General features: G+C 45.5%; 1 protein-coding gene across 1 annotated transcript; it reads right to left on the bottom strand.

The window, feature by feature from the left end:
• Positions 1–687: 687 nt before the first annotated feature.
• Positions 688–12,478, bottom strand: LOC138784890 (diamine oxidase [copper-containing]-like). Its single transcript, XM_069960586.1, has 5 exons — positions 12,392–12,478; positions 5,459–7,011; positions 3,395–3,683; positions 2,698–2,830; positions 688–1,189 (listed from the first exon to the last, which is right to left on the bottom strand). Exons 2-5 carry the CDS (start codon positions 6,990–6,992, stop codon positions 914–916), a joined length of 2,232 nt encoding a protein of 743 aa, XP_069816687.1. The 5' UTR covers positions 6,993–7,011; positions 12,392–12,478; the 3' UTR covers positions 688–913.
• Between the last annotated feature and the right edge of the window lie 6,640 nt (positions 12,479–19,118).

The following is a 19,118-nucleotide window of genomic DNA, read 5'->3' as shown; positions in this document are numbered from 1 at the left end:
GGTGCATTTTTTTTTAACTGCTGTCCAGTTCCTGTGTACGGCGCCGTTCTATCCACGGGTGGCGGCCCGGGGCTGAAGCACTGAAGGTGGGCCAGCCCGCCCCCAGTGGGAGGAATCCTCCTCCTCTCTATGACACAGCTCCTCTAACGGAGCCGCGTCATAGAGGGGCAGTGGATTCCTCCCACTGGGGGCGGCCCAGCCACCTCCAGTGTGCCAGCCCCGGCCCGGTACCGAATCGGTAAAAGCTAATGTAACTGATGGTACAATCTCTTTAAGATTTACTAATTTGTATAACTTTCTGACACTAGTTGAATTAAAAACAGTTTTTTTTCTCTGGACTATGTGAGTATCAAGGGTAAGTCATGGCTACTGTTGTCATCTTCATCATCATCATCATCATCATCATCATAATAATCATCTTTCCAATTTCTGGCACAAATAGTATCAGGTTCATCCCCTAGTTTTAAAGTTGTACCATGCGCAAGTCTATATACCACAACATATACCCATACACCATACCAACCAACACCGCCCCTACACAACCCCCCCCCCCCCCCCCCAAATCTTTTTGTTTCTTTTTTAGTTATATCATTCGACTTTAAACGATAATCGTCCTGTGTAATTGCAGGCAACGATCGAAAAATCATTTCTGTGTCATTGATCGTTGATTTAGAGCCGACCCTAAAATCATTGTTGATATACTTAAGTAAAGCAGGGAAGGGGAACCTTCGGCCCTCCAGCTGTTGAAAAACTACAATTCCCATCATGCCATCATTACATCCACTCCCTCCCTTTATTCTGTACAATGATTGAAGCAGACGCCCCGTAGTCATGTTGTTTTGCAGAAACCCTCATCATCATCTCCTGGACATCTTCGTCCTCAATGTGACGGCTTTAGGTGAATCATCGGGATTCAGTCTGAGAAGTAGGTTCCATTATACCGGAAGGGTTTCTCTGACCCACACTGACCACTAACTACAGGAGTCCAGCGCTGGATGTTCACTTTGGTGAAGCTTTTGTCAGTGGGTCTCACAATGATCGGGCCCCTGGAGGCCACAGAGGGATCCTCATCGAAAAAGTTGTAAGGTCGAAGAAAGAATCCGACCGCATTTCCTGGTGTGGGCGTATTCGGGATGTCTTCGGCTTGGGGGATATGGAGGAAGCCGACTGTGACCCAGGCCACAAGGTCCTAGATGATAAACCAACAGGAACATCAGTGACCCCCAACATTTTTAGAGACATGAACAGGGGCATCGCTAGGAATTAAGATTCAGGGCCAGTGCCCTAGATGGGAAGGTCACTGCCCTAAATCATAGAGGGACAATTTTGCCATGAGGCCACCAGGGTTCACCCAGCCACCAGGTGCTGCATCTGCCCCCTACCCTGCAAACAACTTGTGTGGCCGCAGGCAGCAATCTGCCTCCAGCCACAAGAGGTCGCTCCCTTGTGAGAAGACATAAGCCAGAAGAAAGGCGGAGCTGCACAGCAGGTGAGTATGTTTTTTTTTTTTTTGGCTTACTACCACACCTTTAGTGTCTCCCACACCACCTCCCCTCACTGTTGGTGTCCCCCAATGCTCAGTACTCGGACCTCTTCTTTTCTCTGTCTATACTTTTGGCCTGGGACATATCATAGAATCCCTCGGCTTCAGGTACCACCTCTACGCCAAAAACACACAGATCTACCTCTCTTGTCCGGATGTCAACTCCCTGCTATCCAGGATTCCTGAGTGTCTATCGGCCATATCTACCTTCTCCTCCTGCTTTTTAAAACTTAACATGGACAAAACAGAACTAGTCATCTTTCCCCCCATCTCGCTCCACTCCTCCATCTAATCTCTCAATCACAATCAATGGCTGCACTCTGTCCCCTGTCCCCCAACTCCGCTGCCTTGGGGTCAACTTTGACTCTACCCTTTTCTTTAAACTGCACATTGAAACCTTGACCACCTCCCGCCGCCTCCTCTTCAAAAACATCTCCCGAATCTCTTTTCGTAACCCTGACTCATAAAACTGCTGTTATATGCTCTAATTATCTCCTGCTTGGACTACTGTAACCTCCTCCTCTCTGGCCTTCCATCTAACTCCCTAGCTCCCCTCCAGTCTATCCTTAACTCTGCTGCCTGACTAATCCATCTATCTCATCGCTTTGCCTCTGCCTCTCCCCTCTGCCAATTCCCCCACTGGCTCTCCATTGCCCAACGTGTTCACTTTAAATTGTTGAGCGTACATCTCTAACCTGATATCCTGCTACCGTCCCTCATGCATACTCCGATCCTCCAGTGACCGCCTTTTGCGCTCTCCCCTAGTTCATACCTCACACAACCATCTCCAAGATTTTGGCCAACCCTCCCCCATACTCTGGACACATCCGGCTCTCATCCACCATCAAGACCTTCAAAAGTAACCTGAAAACCCATCTCTTTAAACTAATCTTCAACCTATAAGAATTCTGCATCGCACTGTGACTGTGTTTGCTACATGGGGGATACTATCTGCTGAGGCCTACCCGCACAGAGAGGTTTAACTACTATAGAAGGTATAAAAGAAAAGTGAGAAACTCCAATCTGAGAAGACATCAACTGTGAGTCACTAGATATAAGTCAATATTTCAAATGCTAGATTCTATGATTGACCCTGAATAAACGGGAGACAATAACAAGAAACCTGGAGACTTACAATACTATACTATACTTACCTTATTTACAATGTCCTCATTGTTACTGACAAAATTTTCAAAATAAATATCGGGGTCCCAGGGGTCATTTTGGATGTAAATGCTGCTGCTGGTGACCTCCGAGTCCTTCTGTTTGGTGACGGCCAGGCTGTATCTGCAAGATAGTCCACATAGTTTGTTAGAATGTATCAGGCTGAAATCCAGCTCATTCACATATGAAGGTATTGACTATAAAAGTATTAGGACTATCAGTGTTGTCAGACTCTGGATGTAGAGACAAATGTTCCTACTGACCGACAGAAAGCAGAGACCTGGGAAATGGTAAAAATGTAGAATACCATAACCTGTTCCAATGTTACTGGGCCTGCATTGTACAATGATTCAGCTTTACATACATAAGACCGGAGAATGCTGATAAGGCTAGGTTCACACTGCGTTTTCAGCATCCGTTTAACGCATCCGTTTTTTGCAAAAAACGCATGAAAAACGGATTGCAAAAAAAGGATTCATTTGTGTGCATCCGTTTTTCCATTGACTTCCATTATAAAAAAAAACGGATCCGTTTTTTTTGGCGGTCCAAAACGGACCAAAAAACGTTGCTGACCCTATTTTTCTGGACGTTAAAAAAAACGGATCCGTTAAACGGATGCTGAAAACGCAGTGTGAACCTAGCCTTACTGATAGTGACTTAATGAAAAAAATTATTTATCCCACTAACCTGGACCATGCAATGCCTTTCTCCTCAGCCCACATCTGGGGCAGCACACTGTATCCATTGGAGTTATACTGGATTCTGTAGCTCTTCTCATGACCCCACTTGTTCTTCTTGTTGGGATTTTGGAACGCTAAGTAACGGGGAACCTGAGATCCAAACTTGAAAGCCGCCTGGCGCTCTGTGCTTCTCAGGATATGGTCCTTACGGGACTGTACAATAAAGTGACCAGGACTCCAAGGGTTTGTGATGTTCTCATATTTCAAATCAATAGTTTCAAAGCTGTTTTCTGTACCTACAAAGGTGGACACGATATAATAATACTGTTCCTATGTACAAGAATATAACTACTATAATACTGCTCCTATATACAGGAATATAACTACTATAATACTGCTCCTATATACAGGAATATAACTACTATAATACTGCTCCCTATATACAAGAATATAACTACTATAATGGTATACGTATGGTGAGAGTTCCGGCCGGCACTAACTACAAGGTACACCCAATGTGGGAAACCCGGGACTGGAGTATATAGCACACAAACTGTATCCAAACCGTGGAGCGGCGGTGCAGAGACAAAAAAGGCAGGATAAATGAACAAGGATCAAGAAACAGAGTCTCGCACTCACCGGACTGAAGATGCAAGTGGTTTATTTCCGATACATCAGAGTAGGCTAGGCGGGGAGAGGGGAGATGGTGAAGCAGGTGTGTTCAGCAGGAGCAACAAAATGTTTCACGCCTACAGAGGCACTTCGTCGGGCTAGGAACCAGCTTTTTCAAAGAATTGGCAATCTGTTCTGATTGCCAATTCTTTGAAAAAGCTGATGAGGTATCAGCGAAACATGTAAGATTGCAGGCAGATAGTGAAATTTTAACTAGCTGTGGGTGGTTGGATCGGGTCCATTGGAATGCGTATATCAAATCGCATCGGAAGAGCGTACTGGCTCTAACCCCCTGAGGGGGAATATCCTAGTTCCGAGTGTATTAGGAGCAATAGGCAGTTAGTAGAAGTGGTTAGAGTGACGGGTGTGTCTTGCTTATCACCCACCGCTAAGAAATAGAAAAAGTCGATAGAACTTTAAGTTCACTAGCTAAGCACCAACGGCCGAGGTGCTATTATTGTTAACCACTCACCTGCCATAGAGAGATATATATGTGAATGGTGAAAAGGTTAATTAACCCGAAGGTAATCTACACCCCAGCTATTTTAACCACTATTTCACTTTATAGATTGAGCACAATTATTTGTATTTAATTTTATAACAATAAATTAAAAGCTAAGTTTTAGTCCGCAGGGAATTTATGGGCATAAGGGTTCTTTCCCAACACAATGTACCTCACACCTATGGCAGACACTAATGCCTCTCGACTACATTCAAAAACCAACACCAGGATGTTGGTATATAATTTGATCAAACCTATGGTGCTTGCTTTGTGGGGTTTGCGGTAGCTGACCGACACAGTGTTGAGTTAGTGTAGGGACTCATGCGATCCAGGAAACCTGCACGTGGTACATGAGGCAATATGGTTTGGGTTTTTTAATATAGCCAGGAGGCATTGGTGTCAGCCATAGGTGTGAGGTGCAGCAGCTCCTTTCTCTCCATGTACGTATTTTACTTTTCTCTCTTTTCTGAGTGCTAGCACTCCTCCTTGTAAGACCCATGTGAACCCAATTAGCAGGAAACACCTGTGCACACATGGCAAGTACCTCCTATTCTTCCCATTCTACCTTCAGGAGCAATGGTGAGTAGCAAGACCATGTTCACACTTGTAATGCTTGGTGGCAGCTTTCTCCACTGGCGGTGCCTGCTGGGTTTGGGGGGGGGGGCCCTTGGGGTTTGGTCCTGTGACGTTGGGGTTGCAGGGCAATTCTATGGCCATGTGTTTGGCCATCAAGGGCACCTCAAACCATCCCCAAGCTGTACACTAGACAGGGAGTGCACTCAGCCCCTTCGCAGCAGAAAACCTTTATAGATCACAAAATATGAATAACAGATCCGTCAACAGCAGCTAACCTACATGTTGACTGTTAAAGTTCCAGTAAGCCACATTCTCTCTTACCTGCAATGTCAAGGTCGACCTTATAGTTGACCAAATGTGTGTGCAGGTTCCCAAGGACATGGGTGTGGACTCTATTTCCATATCGGAGGCCATCGGGGGTGAAAAAGGTGGCTTGGATATACCCAGTGGCGCTTACTTTAACCTCTATCACTCCATTCTGGTAGAACAAAAAATCCCAGATATAGTCGTAGTTATAGACAGTGGTTGTTGTCCTCACCACCAGCACTTGGTTTTCCAGCCCAGCATAGAAATTGTATCCACCATTATCTGTGGCGTCATAGTGTCTCCGCAAGGGTGACCCTGTGGGCAGCTCAAAGATACACAATGCGTTCTTAAATCGCAGCGGTTTGTCCGTGTCATAAAAACTGTTGAGATCCTGGTAAGTGGCTCCTTCAGGGCAGTCGATTCCCTTGGCCAACTCATAATGTCTAGTTCCCATCCCCCACCCAGAGTCAACATACTGTGCTTGCATCCCACCTGGTGTGACCCCACTATAGAATGAGATGGCCTCTTGTATGCTCACCTCGTAGGCTATCCTCTCATTATTATACTGGATATCAAATATCTGCAGGCCAGCAGATGGACGCACCCGGTAAGCAAAGCTCCAGCCAGTGTATTCTACATAGTTGCCTAAAATTCTGTAGCGTTTCTCCTGGGGTTCACATATTTTTGGACCATGCATATTTGTTTTTGTCTTAAATTCTCCACGAGGTATGAAAGTGGAAAAAAGATAATCAGTGTCATCTGGTAACCGTAACTTGGTGAGTTCATTCTTGTCATACTTTTGGACAAACTCCTTGACACTATGGAAGTATTGGCCATTGTACCAGACCTTGTCAATGGTCCACTCTTTTGGGTTAAGTGAGCGATGGTTGAGTAGAAGCTCAAGTCCTATAGCTTGGAGGATATACGCCTCTGTCAACTTCTTTATCATCAACCATGAGCGACGCTCTCCAGAATTCAAGCCCCGGGGGGCAGCGTCCGTAAAGGAAAGACAATGTGAGGAGCAGTTGTAGAAGGAGAAGCCGGAGGTCTCCAGTAAGATGTGGGTGAACTCCTTGGTTAGTTCCTTCAGACGGCTTATGAATATTTCATACTCAAAAATAGTCACTGGTCGAGACTCAAATCTTAGGGGCTTGTTCCTGGTCAGTTGCCGGTAATATTGTGGGTGTGGGAGTGGGCCGACAATGTATTCTGTGATGTTGGCTTTGGCCTGGTCTCCGAAGAAGATGACCACTTTGGCCTTTCTCTTTGGTTTGGGGCCGTTTTTATCTAAAAACTTCTGGACTTTTTGCTTTTTCGGCAAATTGAGCTCCATCATGAAAATCGAGTTTTTGCCCATATTATGTCTAATGGAGACTAAATGAAGCTCCTCCTGGGCCATGAGGAAACTCTGAACTGATGTCATCTCCTCCATGGTCAGGTCCAAGAAGACAGATGCTAAATACTGACCCTTGGAAGACGACTTAGAAAAGTGACCGGCTCCTGCGACACATATTAATATCAGCAGCAGTAGGAAGGGTTTCAGGTCCATTGTGTTCTCTGGGGAATCTCTACAAAGGGGAACAAGGCAATAATGTTATAAAAACTTTATTTATATCTGCAAAAAATAATAATATTATATCTGTGATATTGTTAGTTTGCTGAGGTATAGATCAAAGGTGAGCATTATTCTATGGCTTTGTACAAATGTAACAATAACATACAAAGTTTTTTTTTATGGGGTAATCCATAGGGAAAAAATATTTTCAAAAAATAAATATTTTCAAAACAACTGGTGTCAGAAAGTTTTATATATTTCTATGAAATCTTCAGTCTTCCAGTACTTATGAGCTGCTGTATGTCCTGTGGGAAGTTGTGTATTCGTTCCAGTCTGACACAGTGCTCTCTGCTGCCACCTCTGTTCATATCAGGAACTGTCCAGAGCAGGAGAGGTTTTCTATGGGGATTTGCTGCTGCTCTGGACAGTTCCTGACATGGACAGAGGTGGCAGCAGAGAGCATTGTGTCAGACTGGAAAGAATACACCACTTTATGCAGGACATCAAGCAGCTCATAAGTACTGGAAGACTTCAGTTTTTTAAATAGAAATAATTATATGTATGACTTTTTGACACCAGCTGATTTAATTTTTATTCCCCCCTTTAATCTATATTACTTAATTGTTTTAGTGCCACTAGTGGACTTGTAATTCTGCGATACTCTTATATTGGAATGCGTTAGTGCAGTTGTTCTATTCTTTCACTGACCCTTACATTATGGGCCTGTGTTACAGCTCAGCTTATGGAGCCTTAGTCTAGTAGTTACATCTAATAAATATGTGACCCTCTCAATCCTCTTAGGGCATTGTGCTCACACTCCGCAGCTATAGGCCCTATAAGGAAGAATGAATGCCTGATAAATCTGTGGGTATTTCTCCAACTTGCTGCATATGGAAGTAAGTTATCCGCATTACAACTATTGAATGACAAGGCATCTAAATTTTGGCCAAATTTTCTTACAACCCAAAATATATCTCACAATACATTGCAAAACCAGCCATATCTTAGGCCAGCGTTATGGACCTACGGACCCTCCAGGTGTTGCAAATTTACAATTTCAATAATGCCTGGAAAGCCAAACCTTTAGCTTCGTCTGTCCAGGCATGATGGGAATTGTGGTATTTTAACAACTGGAGGGCGGAAGGTTCCCCGTACCTGTTTTAGGCCACAAATGGTTCGAACCTTCTCCTATGTCACTTACAAACATATTAAAGAGAACAGGACCCAGAACAGGCCCTTGTGGCACACCACTTGTAACCAGTCTCTGCTCGGAATATACATCATTAACAACAACCCTCTGATATCTATCCTCCAGCCAACCACAAATCCACTGAACTATCCAGGGATTAAGTCCAATTTTATTGAACTTCTCTATCAGCTCTTTATGGGGAACTTTATCATAGGCTTTGCTAAAGTCCAGATAGGCAATATCCACAGCACCACCTTCATCCAGCACTTTAATAACATAATCAAAGAAATGAATAAGATTAGTCTGACATGATCGGCCCGCAGTAAAGCCATGCTGGTTTGGAACCATTAAATTGTTGATTCTTAGGTGATCCATTATCTTCTTTATTTAGAAAAGTTTCCATAATTATTACCACTACAGATGTTAATCTAACGGGCTTGTAAGGCTTGTAGTTACTAGGCTTAACACAGGTGTTAAGCTAACTGGCCTGTAGTTACTAGGTCCCTATCTACTCCCCTTCTTGTGAATTGGTATAACATTGTCCGTTCTCCGGTCATCAGGGACATCTCTTGTTAGCAGGGATTGGTTTTACAGATCTGTAGGGAAAGGGGAGGGGGGGGGGCAGCAGTTACAGATCTGAGTTCTTTAAGAACCCTGGGGTGGACACCATCTGGACCCATCGCTATTCAACTTTAAATGGGCAAGTTCCTCTGCAACTTCAGCCTCTGAAAACACTAGAGCTGAACCCGTATAACTGGAGCCAATGCTGTGTCCAACCATCCTGTGACTGTGAAGGCCGCCTTCTGAAAACATTGAGCAGAAGTAGCTATTCAAATAGTCAGTGACCGCCTTATCTCCATCAATAAACGTATTCTCCCCATTACTTATTTTAGTAATGCTGCAGCCATTCTTCTTCTTCCTGTCACTTATATATCTGAAGAAGGTTTTATTTCCCCCTTAACAGATTTGGCCATTTCTTCTTCTTTTGAGGCTTTAGCAGCATTTATAATCTGCTTTGCCTCCTTCTGTATACTTTTATATGTCTCTCTGTCAGCTTCATTCCCAGTCTCCTTATACTTCCTATACGCTGCCTTTTTTCCCTTTACAATGGCCTTAACCTCTCTAGTGAACCATAATGGATTCTTCTTCCTTTTACTTTTGCTAACTTCTCGTACATATAGTCTAGTTGCCTTTTAATATGGTATATTTTAATGCTGCCCACTGAGTGCTCCCAATGTTTTATCCCACCCTTTTAATTCTTTATCTAAATACTCCCCCATTTTCTTAAAATCTGTCTTCTTAAAATCCAATACTCTTCTTGTAGTATGGGATTGCACACAGTCAGGCTATGTTCACACAACGTATGTTTTGCATAAATCACGTCCTTTGTTGCAATTTGCATAAGCTGTATTGGAATAATTGGAATCCAGGCCGGAGCGTATACACATAGTATACGCTCCGGCCGGGATTCCATCCGGCCGCACAAAAAACTGACATGTCAGTTTTCTGCGGCCGCTATTCATTGAATAGCGGCAGCACAAGACATGTCACTTCACACAATGGAGCGTGCGGCTCCGGCTGCACACTCCATTGTGTGCAACGGTGAATTGGGATGCGGGCACACCCGTGTGTGCCCGCATCCAGGTTCACCAGAGATGAAAGTCATCCAGCTGGTACTGCAGTACTGGCCGGGATGATCTTCAGTAACACCGGCCATTCTGTGACATGCCTGGTTATTCTAATTAAAGACCGGCAAAACCTCTGAAAATGTCACTGAATCTGCTATCTTGCCCAGCTCCAGGGTAAAATTTTGGAGTTCGTTTTTTACCAATTCCACATCTCTTTGGGACAAGTCATTTGTTGCAAGATGAACCACCAGATCAACTTCACTTTCTATATTAGCAGCCTTCACAATGTTTGCAGTCCGCCTCCTGTCCCTGATGACAGTAGCAACTGGGAGACATCTCAACTCTTTAAACATATCCTCATCCTGTCCTACAACACCACCTCTAAAGGCCCTATTCCATGGGCAGACTGTTAGGAGCTCGTTTGCGCTTATCAGCGCTCGTTTGCTCCTCGTTCCCCGCTCACTGCCATCTCAAGTACACGCGGCAGCGAGCGGGTGAGTCCGGGGGGGAGCTGCGGGGGGGCTGACCGGGTGATTGCAGCCCATAGCATATAGTGGCGGCAGCAGATCGTTGCAGTATTGAAAACACGTTGAAAAACAAATGACTGCAACAATCAGCCGACATGAACGATGTCAACTGATTATTGGCCGTTACAATAAGTAAAATTAGTGCAGCAGCTGCTTCTGTTCGGTGAGAGATGGTGGATCAGTCAGGGGATTGGGTTATCCAGCCCCGCCTCCTGTGACATCACGCCTAGCCCCTGTATGCATCATCAGCAAACACACACAATGTGAGACAGAGGCCTGGAAGATTTGTCTCCTAAGGGGGGGGGGGGGGAGCAGAGGGAGCAGGAGACAATGTGAATTGGCACAGGGGCCATTTTTTTTCACTTCCTGGATTTCTATCAGCTACCCGTGTGGCAGAGTCGTACAGATATGGTAATACATTGTATAGACACATCTATATAACTTTTAAATGTACTTTTAATGGAAAACAAGTTTTTCTTATCCGGAGTTCCCCTTTAACAGTCGAGTGACCAACAAGAAGATGCCTTCACTCCTTACTACCCGTTACTTCTGCCCCTGACTTCTTGCTATCACTCTGTGGCAGTGGCGTAGCTACAATGAAGGCAGGGAAGGCGACTGCTATGGGGCCCCTGCAGGAAGGGGGCCCGAGGAAGCCGGCCCTGCCTTCATGGTAGGTACCCCGCTCTCCCAGGGGTCCAGAGAGGAAGAGGGACCCCCACTGCACTGTTCAGCCCCCTCACTGTAGTGCCGAGTGAGTCGGCTGAACAGAGGAGCAGGACCTGCCAGACGGCACAGGAGAGGGATGAAGGACCTTTGGGTCACATGACCCAAAGGTCCTCAATACTTTTATGTGAAGATCAGCCCGGACTACAGGAGGAGGAGGGGGAAGCCTGGGAGCTGTAAGTGCTGTGTATTTGTGTCAGTGAGTGTATATATGTGTCTGTGGGTATATGTATATGTCAGTGTGTGTATATATGTATCTGTGGGTATATGTATATGTCAGTGTGTGTATATATGTATCTGTGTATATATTTATATGTCAGTGTGTGTATATATGTATCTGTGGGTATATGTATATGTCAGTGTGTGTATATATGTATCTGTGTATATATTTATATGTCAGTATGTGTATGTATCTGTGGCTATATATACGTGTGTGTGTATGTCAGCAATGTCTGTAGCACTGGTGTATATATATGTGTTTGTCAGTAGTGTCTCAAGTGATTGACAGGTTTGCTCCCAAAGAAGTTCTGCAGCAGCTCCTATTAATGTTGGGCTCTAATAAAAGAACCCACCATTAATATCTGCAGCATTTTCTTTTATTTCTGGTTGAGTATTTCTTATTACACAGAGATGATTTTCCTGTGTACAGTCTACTCATGGTGTATACATCAGCACTAGTGTAATCACACTACAGCGTATATATGTGTGTTTGTCAGTGGTGTATCTGTATATATGTTAATGGTGCCTCTGTGTGTGTATATATATATATATGTGCGTCATTGTCTGTGATCGACGGGGGGGGGGGCGGTCGCGGTTGGGCGCGTACAGGATTCATGGGGCCCCGTACAGTTTTTTGCTATGGGGCCCCATGAATCCTAGCTACGCCCCTGCTCTGTGGCCCATCCAAAACAACTTACCCATTAGAGTAGCTATGCCTCCATCAGCAACAACACCTCTATGTATATCACTTCTATCTGGAACACTAAAACAATTTTGCACAGAGAGGCCAAACGTCCTCAGCTTCTGCTCCACAACTCGCAATCTCCCTGAACCAATTGGTTTTCAAACAACCTTTTTCCTCTGAGGTCTTCGAGTGGTGGCTGGTAACAGGGCTGCTCAGCAATACCTGGCTGGGATAGTCTCATCACATCAGATGGAAGTGTACAGACGGCAGCCTAGAAATTTTTACAAAGTAAACTAGACATCTGCATGCAAACTGGACAGCACCCCAAGTCCCGAAAGGTTCTACAGGAAACAGCAGCTAAACAAGAATTACACAGCACCAAACCAGACATCTTATAAGAACAAGTAAAAACAAGTACTTACCAATCAAAAGAATCTCGCGCAGTTAGCAAACACCTGCTGTTTTTAACGACTCACTTTTGCCCCGTTGCACTTATGCCACGATGCTTCTGCCAGCAGTCAAATCTCCAGAGTAAACTAAACAGAGTTTATGACTTCCTTATATACAGGTAAATCTTCATTAGGTTAATGTTGGAGGCTGGCTCTTTTCTTATTAATTCCACACCTGGTCTGGAATGTCTATCCACACCCTGCCCGATAAACAGCTATTCACAAAATGCAGCAACCAAAAATAAAAACACAAAACAACAACCTAGCAGAGTTTATAGCTTCCTAGAGCAGACCTATTTTTCACAGCTAGTTATGTCATCTCTATGGGGTGCTAGACACACCTGCTTTTAGTTTAAGGGGGCTAACTATACCCTTTCCCCTGTGTTCGGTGACCTGCCAGGTTGTGATGGGTCCCTTGGGTACTTATCACGGTGGTCCGGAGTGAAGTTGTGACCCACCTGGACTGTCGGTACTGCCACCCACAGAAAGGGGAGATGACCCAAGGACAGTGTAACTACTGTGTAGGTGCTTGAGCAATAATTTCATAAATAAACTCTTCTTTACTGAAGGAATACTTAGTACACCAGCTTACAAGAGGTTCTGACTTGACTGGACAGAATCTGTGCTGAGAGCCTAATAGTAGGCTAAAGGTAGACTAATAGTGCTGACTTGGTTGCGTGCTAAGAAGAGCAGAGAGTTCAGAATAGTGGAGAGGAGTAGGTCGTGAAAGTCCCAACCCAGTTAAGAAATGTGCTTTAGAAGAAGAAGAAGTAGAATACTTGAGCCTGTGTTTTGACCTCTGTCTTGATAACACCTATTGCCCTGCAGTGTCGGGTGACCCGTCCTAACAAGGTGACTCAAGCCCCAGTCCTTGTTACCTGAGTTGAGAAAGGTGGTCAAGATTACCTGGTTACACCTGTGCTGCGAGATAGAGTACGTAGCCTTCTAGCAACTGTGCTCTATCCGGATCAGTTCCTTTAGCTTTAGGATACTGTCCTGCACCTTTAGAAATGTTCACAGCGTAGGTTGGGATGATCTCTGACTTGTCCTCTCTTGAGTGGTCTAGCACTGCTTAGTTAGAAGAAGAGTTGCTTGAGAATAAAGAGTCTCCGTATCTCCCATGTGTGTCTGTCCACTACCACACTCCAGACTAGACTACACTGGACTTGTTCTTCTGTCCCTGACAGGGGACCTGGCAGAGCCAGGGTCCAGCTGAACTACAGCCGGGTACGTCTTGTCTTGCTTCCTCTCTCTATCGAGACTTGGATAAGACTCCCTAAGTGTGGGTGTGTACTTCCTCTCCCCATGTGACAACTTCCTACAGGGTCTGTAATAACTCCTGTGAGTGGTGGAGGAGAAAGTGTGGAAAAAGAAAAGGATAGAGATAGGTGGAGAAAAGTAAGAGCTCTCATTGATGCACAGATCACAAATAAACAATAACCCCTTGTTCATTACAGCTGTGCAATATACAAGTACAGAGATACATACTAGCGATATCTAGTGGCATAACTTCATTACCACTTTACTTAGAGTAAGGCTTTTGCGAGGGGTTTAGAGACTAGCAACACTCGTGGTGGGACATCACACCAGCAAACCGCTCTCTACTGACAAGACACTCAGCTTTGTAGGAGGGATACTACAATCCAGCTTCACCCAGAACAGAAACTGGGGACTTGTTCTACCCCAGTAGGATGGAAACCCAACACTGCGGGGGTAGAAGGCGGTTATGTGAGATAACTGAGACTCATCCATATGTGAGTATTAGGATTTCTTCAATACTTCACCACATCCCAGCAGAGTACAAAGTACATTACGCAAGGTCCCTCCTATCAGGTCCCTATCTCAGATTCTGAGACAGTTTCTTTTATCAACTCACCTATCTACCTGTTGGGGGCATTGTTATTGGTTATTTTTGCACTAAGTACCTGAGCACTGTTTTTGACTATTTGCACTAAGATACCTTTCTCAAGTAAAGTTTTCAAGCAATTGCACCTACACTCCGCATCTCACACCTGTCCTAACCAAGGTACGATTGCACTGTGTCCGGGGGTGGGTGTTACCGCTGCCGAGCCACCGTGACAAGTAGCCTTCAAAACACCAGAACCCACCAGCAGGCCCAACATCAGTACCAGCAACCCTGGGCCATGGCATAAGTATATATCACTGTACAAACTATGGAAATCACTCCTATGATGTCACAAAGTATGGTAGTATCTGGAGGCGGACATGAGCAGACACACCTAGAGAGAGCTCCAACTATACCGCTTCATTACTGAGCTTAATCCTGCAGATATCCTGTCACCATCACCCCAAGAGTACCCTGGTTGCTTGCTGAATGTCCCGGGACCAATATGAACCTCACCTGACAATCCCAGGCTGCAGAGAAGCTGAAGGAATGTGCAGATGTACTCCACAGCAGAGTGCAGCACAGCCTCGTGCTCACCAAGATGGCGACCAAGGAGCCTGAGCTCACGCTTGCGCAGGTGTCAGCCATACATACCTCCACAACCACGCTGACTGGGAAACTGGAGGAGGTGAAAACAAATGGCGGAAACTACTGCGATAAGACATGCAGAAGCTGTGGGAGAGGGTCCGCGATACAGAGCAGCGGATACCCCAACTTGAAGATGCTACTGCGCCACTACCAGCCCGCCTTGCTTTCTTGGATAAAGCAGCTGCCCAACGTGCCGCAATTTAAAAAACCGTCACAGGCGGAACAACATACGCATCCTGGGTCTTCCGGAGTTCTCTGAGGGAGATGACCCATATGCATTTACCGAGCGCTGACTTAAAGAGCTACTACCAGACCTGCCGCCATCTATATCCTATATGGTGGAACGGCCCACATCGTGTACTGACCAAAATACCTCCGCCTGGTGCACCTCCAAGGCCTTTCTTAGCAAGATTCCTGAGCGGGAGGGATCGGGATGTGATTCTACGAGCAGCGCAGCGCCAGGGGACACTTACCTACCACAATTATTATTATTATTATTATTTATTTATAAAGGGCCCTTAGTTCCAGAGCGCTATACAATAGAAAGGCAACAGGCAGGAACAATACAAGATCAGAAAACATTACATGAAGGCAAAAGACAGACTGGTACATGGGGGAAGAGGACCCTGCCCGCGAGGGCTCACAATCTATAGGGTATAGGGAGAGAAAAAGGAGGTAAAATGCAGCCAGTCAAGTGTGATGCAGAGTTATTGTATGTTGTAGCCTTGTTTGAAGAGATGGGTTTTCAGGTTACTTTTGAAGGACATGATGGTGGATGAGAGCCGGATGTGTCGGGGTAGCGAGTTCCAGAGTATGGGGGAGGCTCGGGCAAAGTCTTGGAGGCAGTTGTGCGAGGTACGAACAAGGAGGGAGCGGAGACGGAGGTCACTGGAGGATCGAAGGTTGTGTGAGGGACGGTAGCGGGATATCAGGTCAGAGATGTACAGAGGGGACAGGTTGTGGATTGCCTTGTATGTCATGGTCAACAATTTAAAGTGAATACGTTGGGCAATGGGGAGCCAGTGGAGGGATTGGCAGAGGGGAGAGGCTGAGGCAAAGTGAGGGGAAAGGTGGATTAGTCGGGCAGCAGAGTTAAGGATAGACTGGAGAGGATCAAGGGAGTTAGCTGGAAGGCCAGAGAGGAGGATGTTACAGTAGTCCAAGCGGGAGATAATAAGAGCATGGACCAGCAGTTTGGTGGAGTCAGGGGTGAGAAAAGAGCGGATTCTGGAAATGTTTTTGAGGTGAAGGCGGCAGGAGGTGGTCAGGGCCTGAATATGTGGTTTAAAGGACAGGGCAGAGTCAAAGGTGACCCCAAGGCAGCGGACTTGGGGGACAGGGGACAGAGTACAGCCATTGATAGTGATTGACAGATTAGAAGGCGGGGTGGAGCGAGATGGGGGAAAGATGATAAGTTCTGTTTTGTCCATGTTGAGTTTTAGAAAGCGGGAGGAGAAGAAGGAGGATATGACCGATAGACACTCTGGAATCCTGGATAGCAAAGAGGTGATATCCAGACCAGAGAGGTAGATCTGAGTGTCATCGGCATAAAGATGGTACCTGAAGCCGTGGGATTCTATGATATGTCCCAGGCCAGAGGTGTAGATGGAGAAGAGAAGAGGCCCGAGTACAGAGCCTTGGGGAACACCAACAGTAAGGGGACGAGGAGAGGAGGTGGTGTGGGAGTGGGAGACACTAAAAGTGCGGTTGGAGAGGTAAGAGGAGATCCAGGAGAGAGCAAGGCTAGTGACACCAAGGGATGAGAGGATTTGTAAGAGGAGAAAATGGTCAACTGTGCCGAAGGCAGAAGATAGGTCAAGGAGAAGGAGCACAGAGTAGTGGCGCGAGGTTTTGGTAGTGAGCAGGTCATTAGCCACTTTGGTGAGGGCAGTTTCTGTGGAGTGGTGGGAGCGGAAACCAGATTGCAGGGAGTCAAAAAGCGAGTTGGATGAAGAATGTGAGGAAAGTTCATGGTAGACATGTTGTTCCAGGAGTTTTGAGGCAAAGGGGAGAAGCGAGATGGGGCGGTAGCTGGATAAGGAGGTAGGGTCAAGGGATGGCTTTTTGAGGATGGGTGTGATGGTTGCATGTTTGTATGGGGATGGGAAGATGCCAGAAGTTAGTGATAGATTGAAGAGATGGGTAATTCTGCCATCCTGATATTCCTGGACTTCTCCACGGCCCTACAAAAGACCAGGGCCACATTTACTGCTGTCAAGGCCAAGCTGCGAAACCTCCAACTCCTATACTCCCTTTCCTATTCTGCCAGACTGCGAGTTGTATCTGATGGGCGCACGGTGTTCTTTAATTCGCCTACTGAAGCTAAAGAATGGGTCCATTCCCTGGGCAGACCCCTCCGACCTTAGACTTCACTACAGCTACATTGGGTGCAGATAAGTACCTTTTGGTGTCCTCCTGGACGATCCGAGACTAGTTACCCTTCTCATTCATATGTCAGAAAGTTTGTGTAGAAGGAGATACCATGTTCTATACTCCTTAAGACATGCAGCAGCCCCCACTGATATGATCGGTTAGCACTTGAAGAATCTCCTGCTTTTAGATCTATTGTGGACGCTCTGCAGCATCATACTATCGGTTCACGTTATTCTAGTTTCTTATGGTTCATTGTGTAAACTCTATAATAATGTGCTAAAGATGTATTTTTAAGATGAAACTATATGGCTTAAGATTATCATAGTATGCTAAGCTGACTCTAGATACCATGTCGTTGAACCACTGTATGCCCTCTTATAAGTTATGCATGACTCCTGGTGCCTTACACTTTCTCACAAGGGATCTATGCATACCTTACTGCAGTGATGGAATGTTCTGGCATTCCCTTGGTCATCTCCAGTTCTGACAATGGCCACTAGATGGCGTTCAAGAGATGAGTAGTGCAATGCTTAATACCTACATTTTCATTTCATCCATCTCTCACGGGTGATGGTTTATATAGTATATTTGAAAGCGGGCGAGGTATATACTTAGTCTGTGCTCATAACAACTATAGTGCTATAGTGTTTACTAGCCACCTGTTACTCTTTTTCCAAGAGTTTGTTTCCTATTGCCTCCTTTGTGAGGCGTTTAGTTAGTAATTTACTACCTGTGTGAGTTCAGTTTGTATCGTCTTATTTCAGAGTACATACGTAACTAGATATGTCCATTAAAGTGTTCTCCCATAATGTCAGGGGCCTAGGTACGCCTAGGAAGAGATCTCTAGTATTCTGCCAAATCCAGAAATATAAACCCCATGTGATATGTTTACAAGAAATCCACATGCAAAAGTCTACACCTAAATACTTACATAAGCCATGGATCCAGTGGTCTCTCCACTCTGTCCATACCTCCCATTTCAGAGGTGTCTCCCTACTTATCCACAAGTCTTTAAGATGGGAGCCAGGTGCCACATATAGAGACCCTGAAGGGAGATGTGTATTTGTCCAAGCCTTGATTGAGTCTGTACAGACAGTGTTTATAGGTGTTTATCTACCCCCACCCGCTTCCTTACAAATTATACATGAAGCAGCCAGTTTCGCCGAGTCATACCCGCAGGCAAAACTTATCGTTTTAGGGGATTTCAGCCTAACTATAAATCCACAATTAGACAGATTTTGGGGTACAGCACCAGGTCCCTCTGTCCCCTCTCTGACTTCTTTGGGCCAACTACTCATAGAGTTAGGTTGGATTGACCTGCGGAGACTAAAATTTCCTAACATTATTGAATTCACTTGTTATATTTCTTCCCACCATGCCCTATCCAGAATAGATTGTCATAGGTAATGTTAAAACAAGTGCGTTCTTATCCACTATGAGGCTATGTTCACACTATGTATATGTCCGGCCGCATATTTTTTGCGGCCGGACATATACGTGTAAAACTCCGGCCGGGATTTACGCAAGTTGCGGCCGGCTACGTACGGTCCGCGAACTTACGCCCGTAAGCTACGTACGCTTCCCGAGCGGCCTACGTAGCGATCTGACAGTGTTATTTTACTTGGATATCTGCGGCTAGCCCCGGACACCCCACAGAACCTTTTGGATCGGCAAATCAAAGTGTAAAAAAGAAGAAATCACCACTCCGTACAGGACCGCATGTTACGCTACGGGCGTAAGTTACAGCATTTCCGTCCCGAAACAATGGTCTGGTTCATTTTTTACGGCGGCGCGTACGATCCTGGCGTAAGTTCTTACGTAGTGTGAACTGTG

Source organism: Dendropsophus ebraccatus, chromosome 2 (assembly GCF_027789765.1).
Source record: "Dendropsophus ebraccatus isolate aDenEbr1 chromosome 2, aDenEbr1.pat, whole genome shotgun sequence".
Classification (NCBI taxonomy): domain Eukaryota; kingdom Metazoa; phylum Chordata; class Amphibia; order Anura; family Hylidae; genus Dendropsophus; species Dendropsophus ebraccatus.
This window is presented reverse-complemented; position numbering and strand designations above follow the sequence as displayed.

Coding starts and splice junctions, on each gene's coding strand:
- LOC138784890 (XM_069960586.1), bottom strand. CDS start 6,992: ATGGACCTGAAACCCTTCCTACTGCTGCTGATATTAATATGTGTCGCA. Junction 2,831..3,394: donor AAAGGCATTGCATGGTCCAG/GTTAGTGGGATA, acceptor ACTATCTTGCAG/ATACAGCCTGGCCGTCACCA. Junction 1,190..2,697: donor ATGAGGACATTGTAAATAAG/GTAAGTATAGTA, acceptor TTTATCATCTAG/GACCTTGTGGCCTGGGTCAC.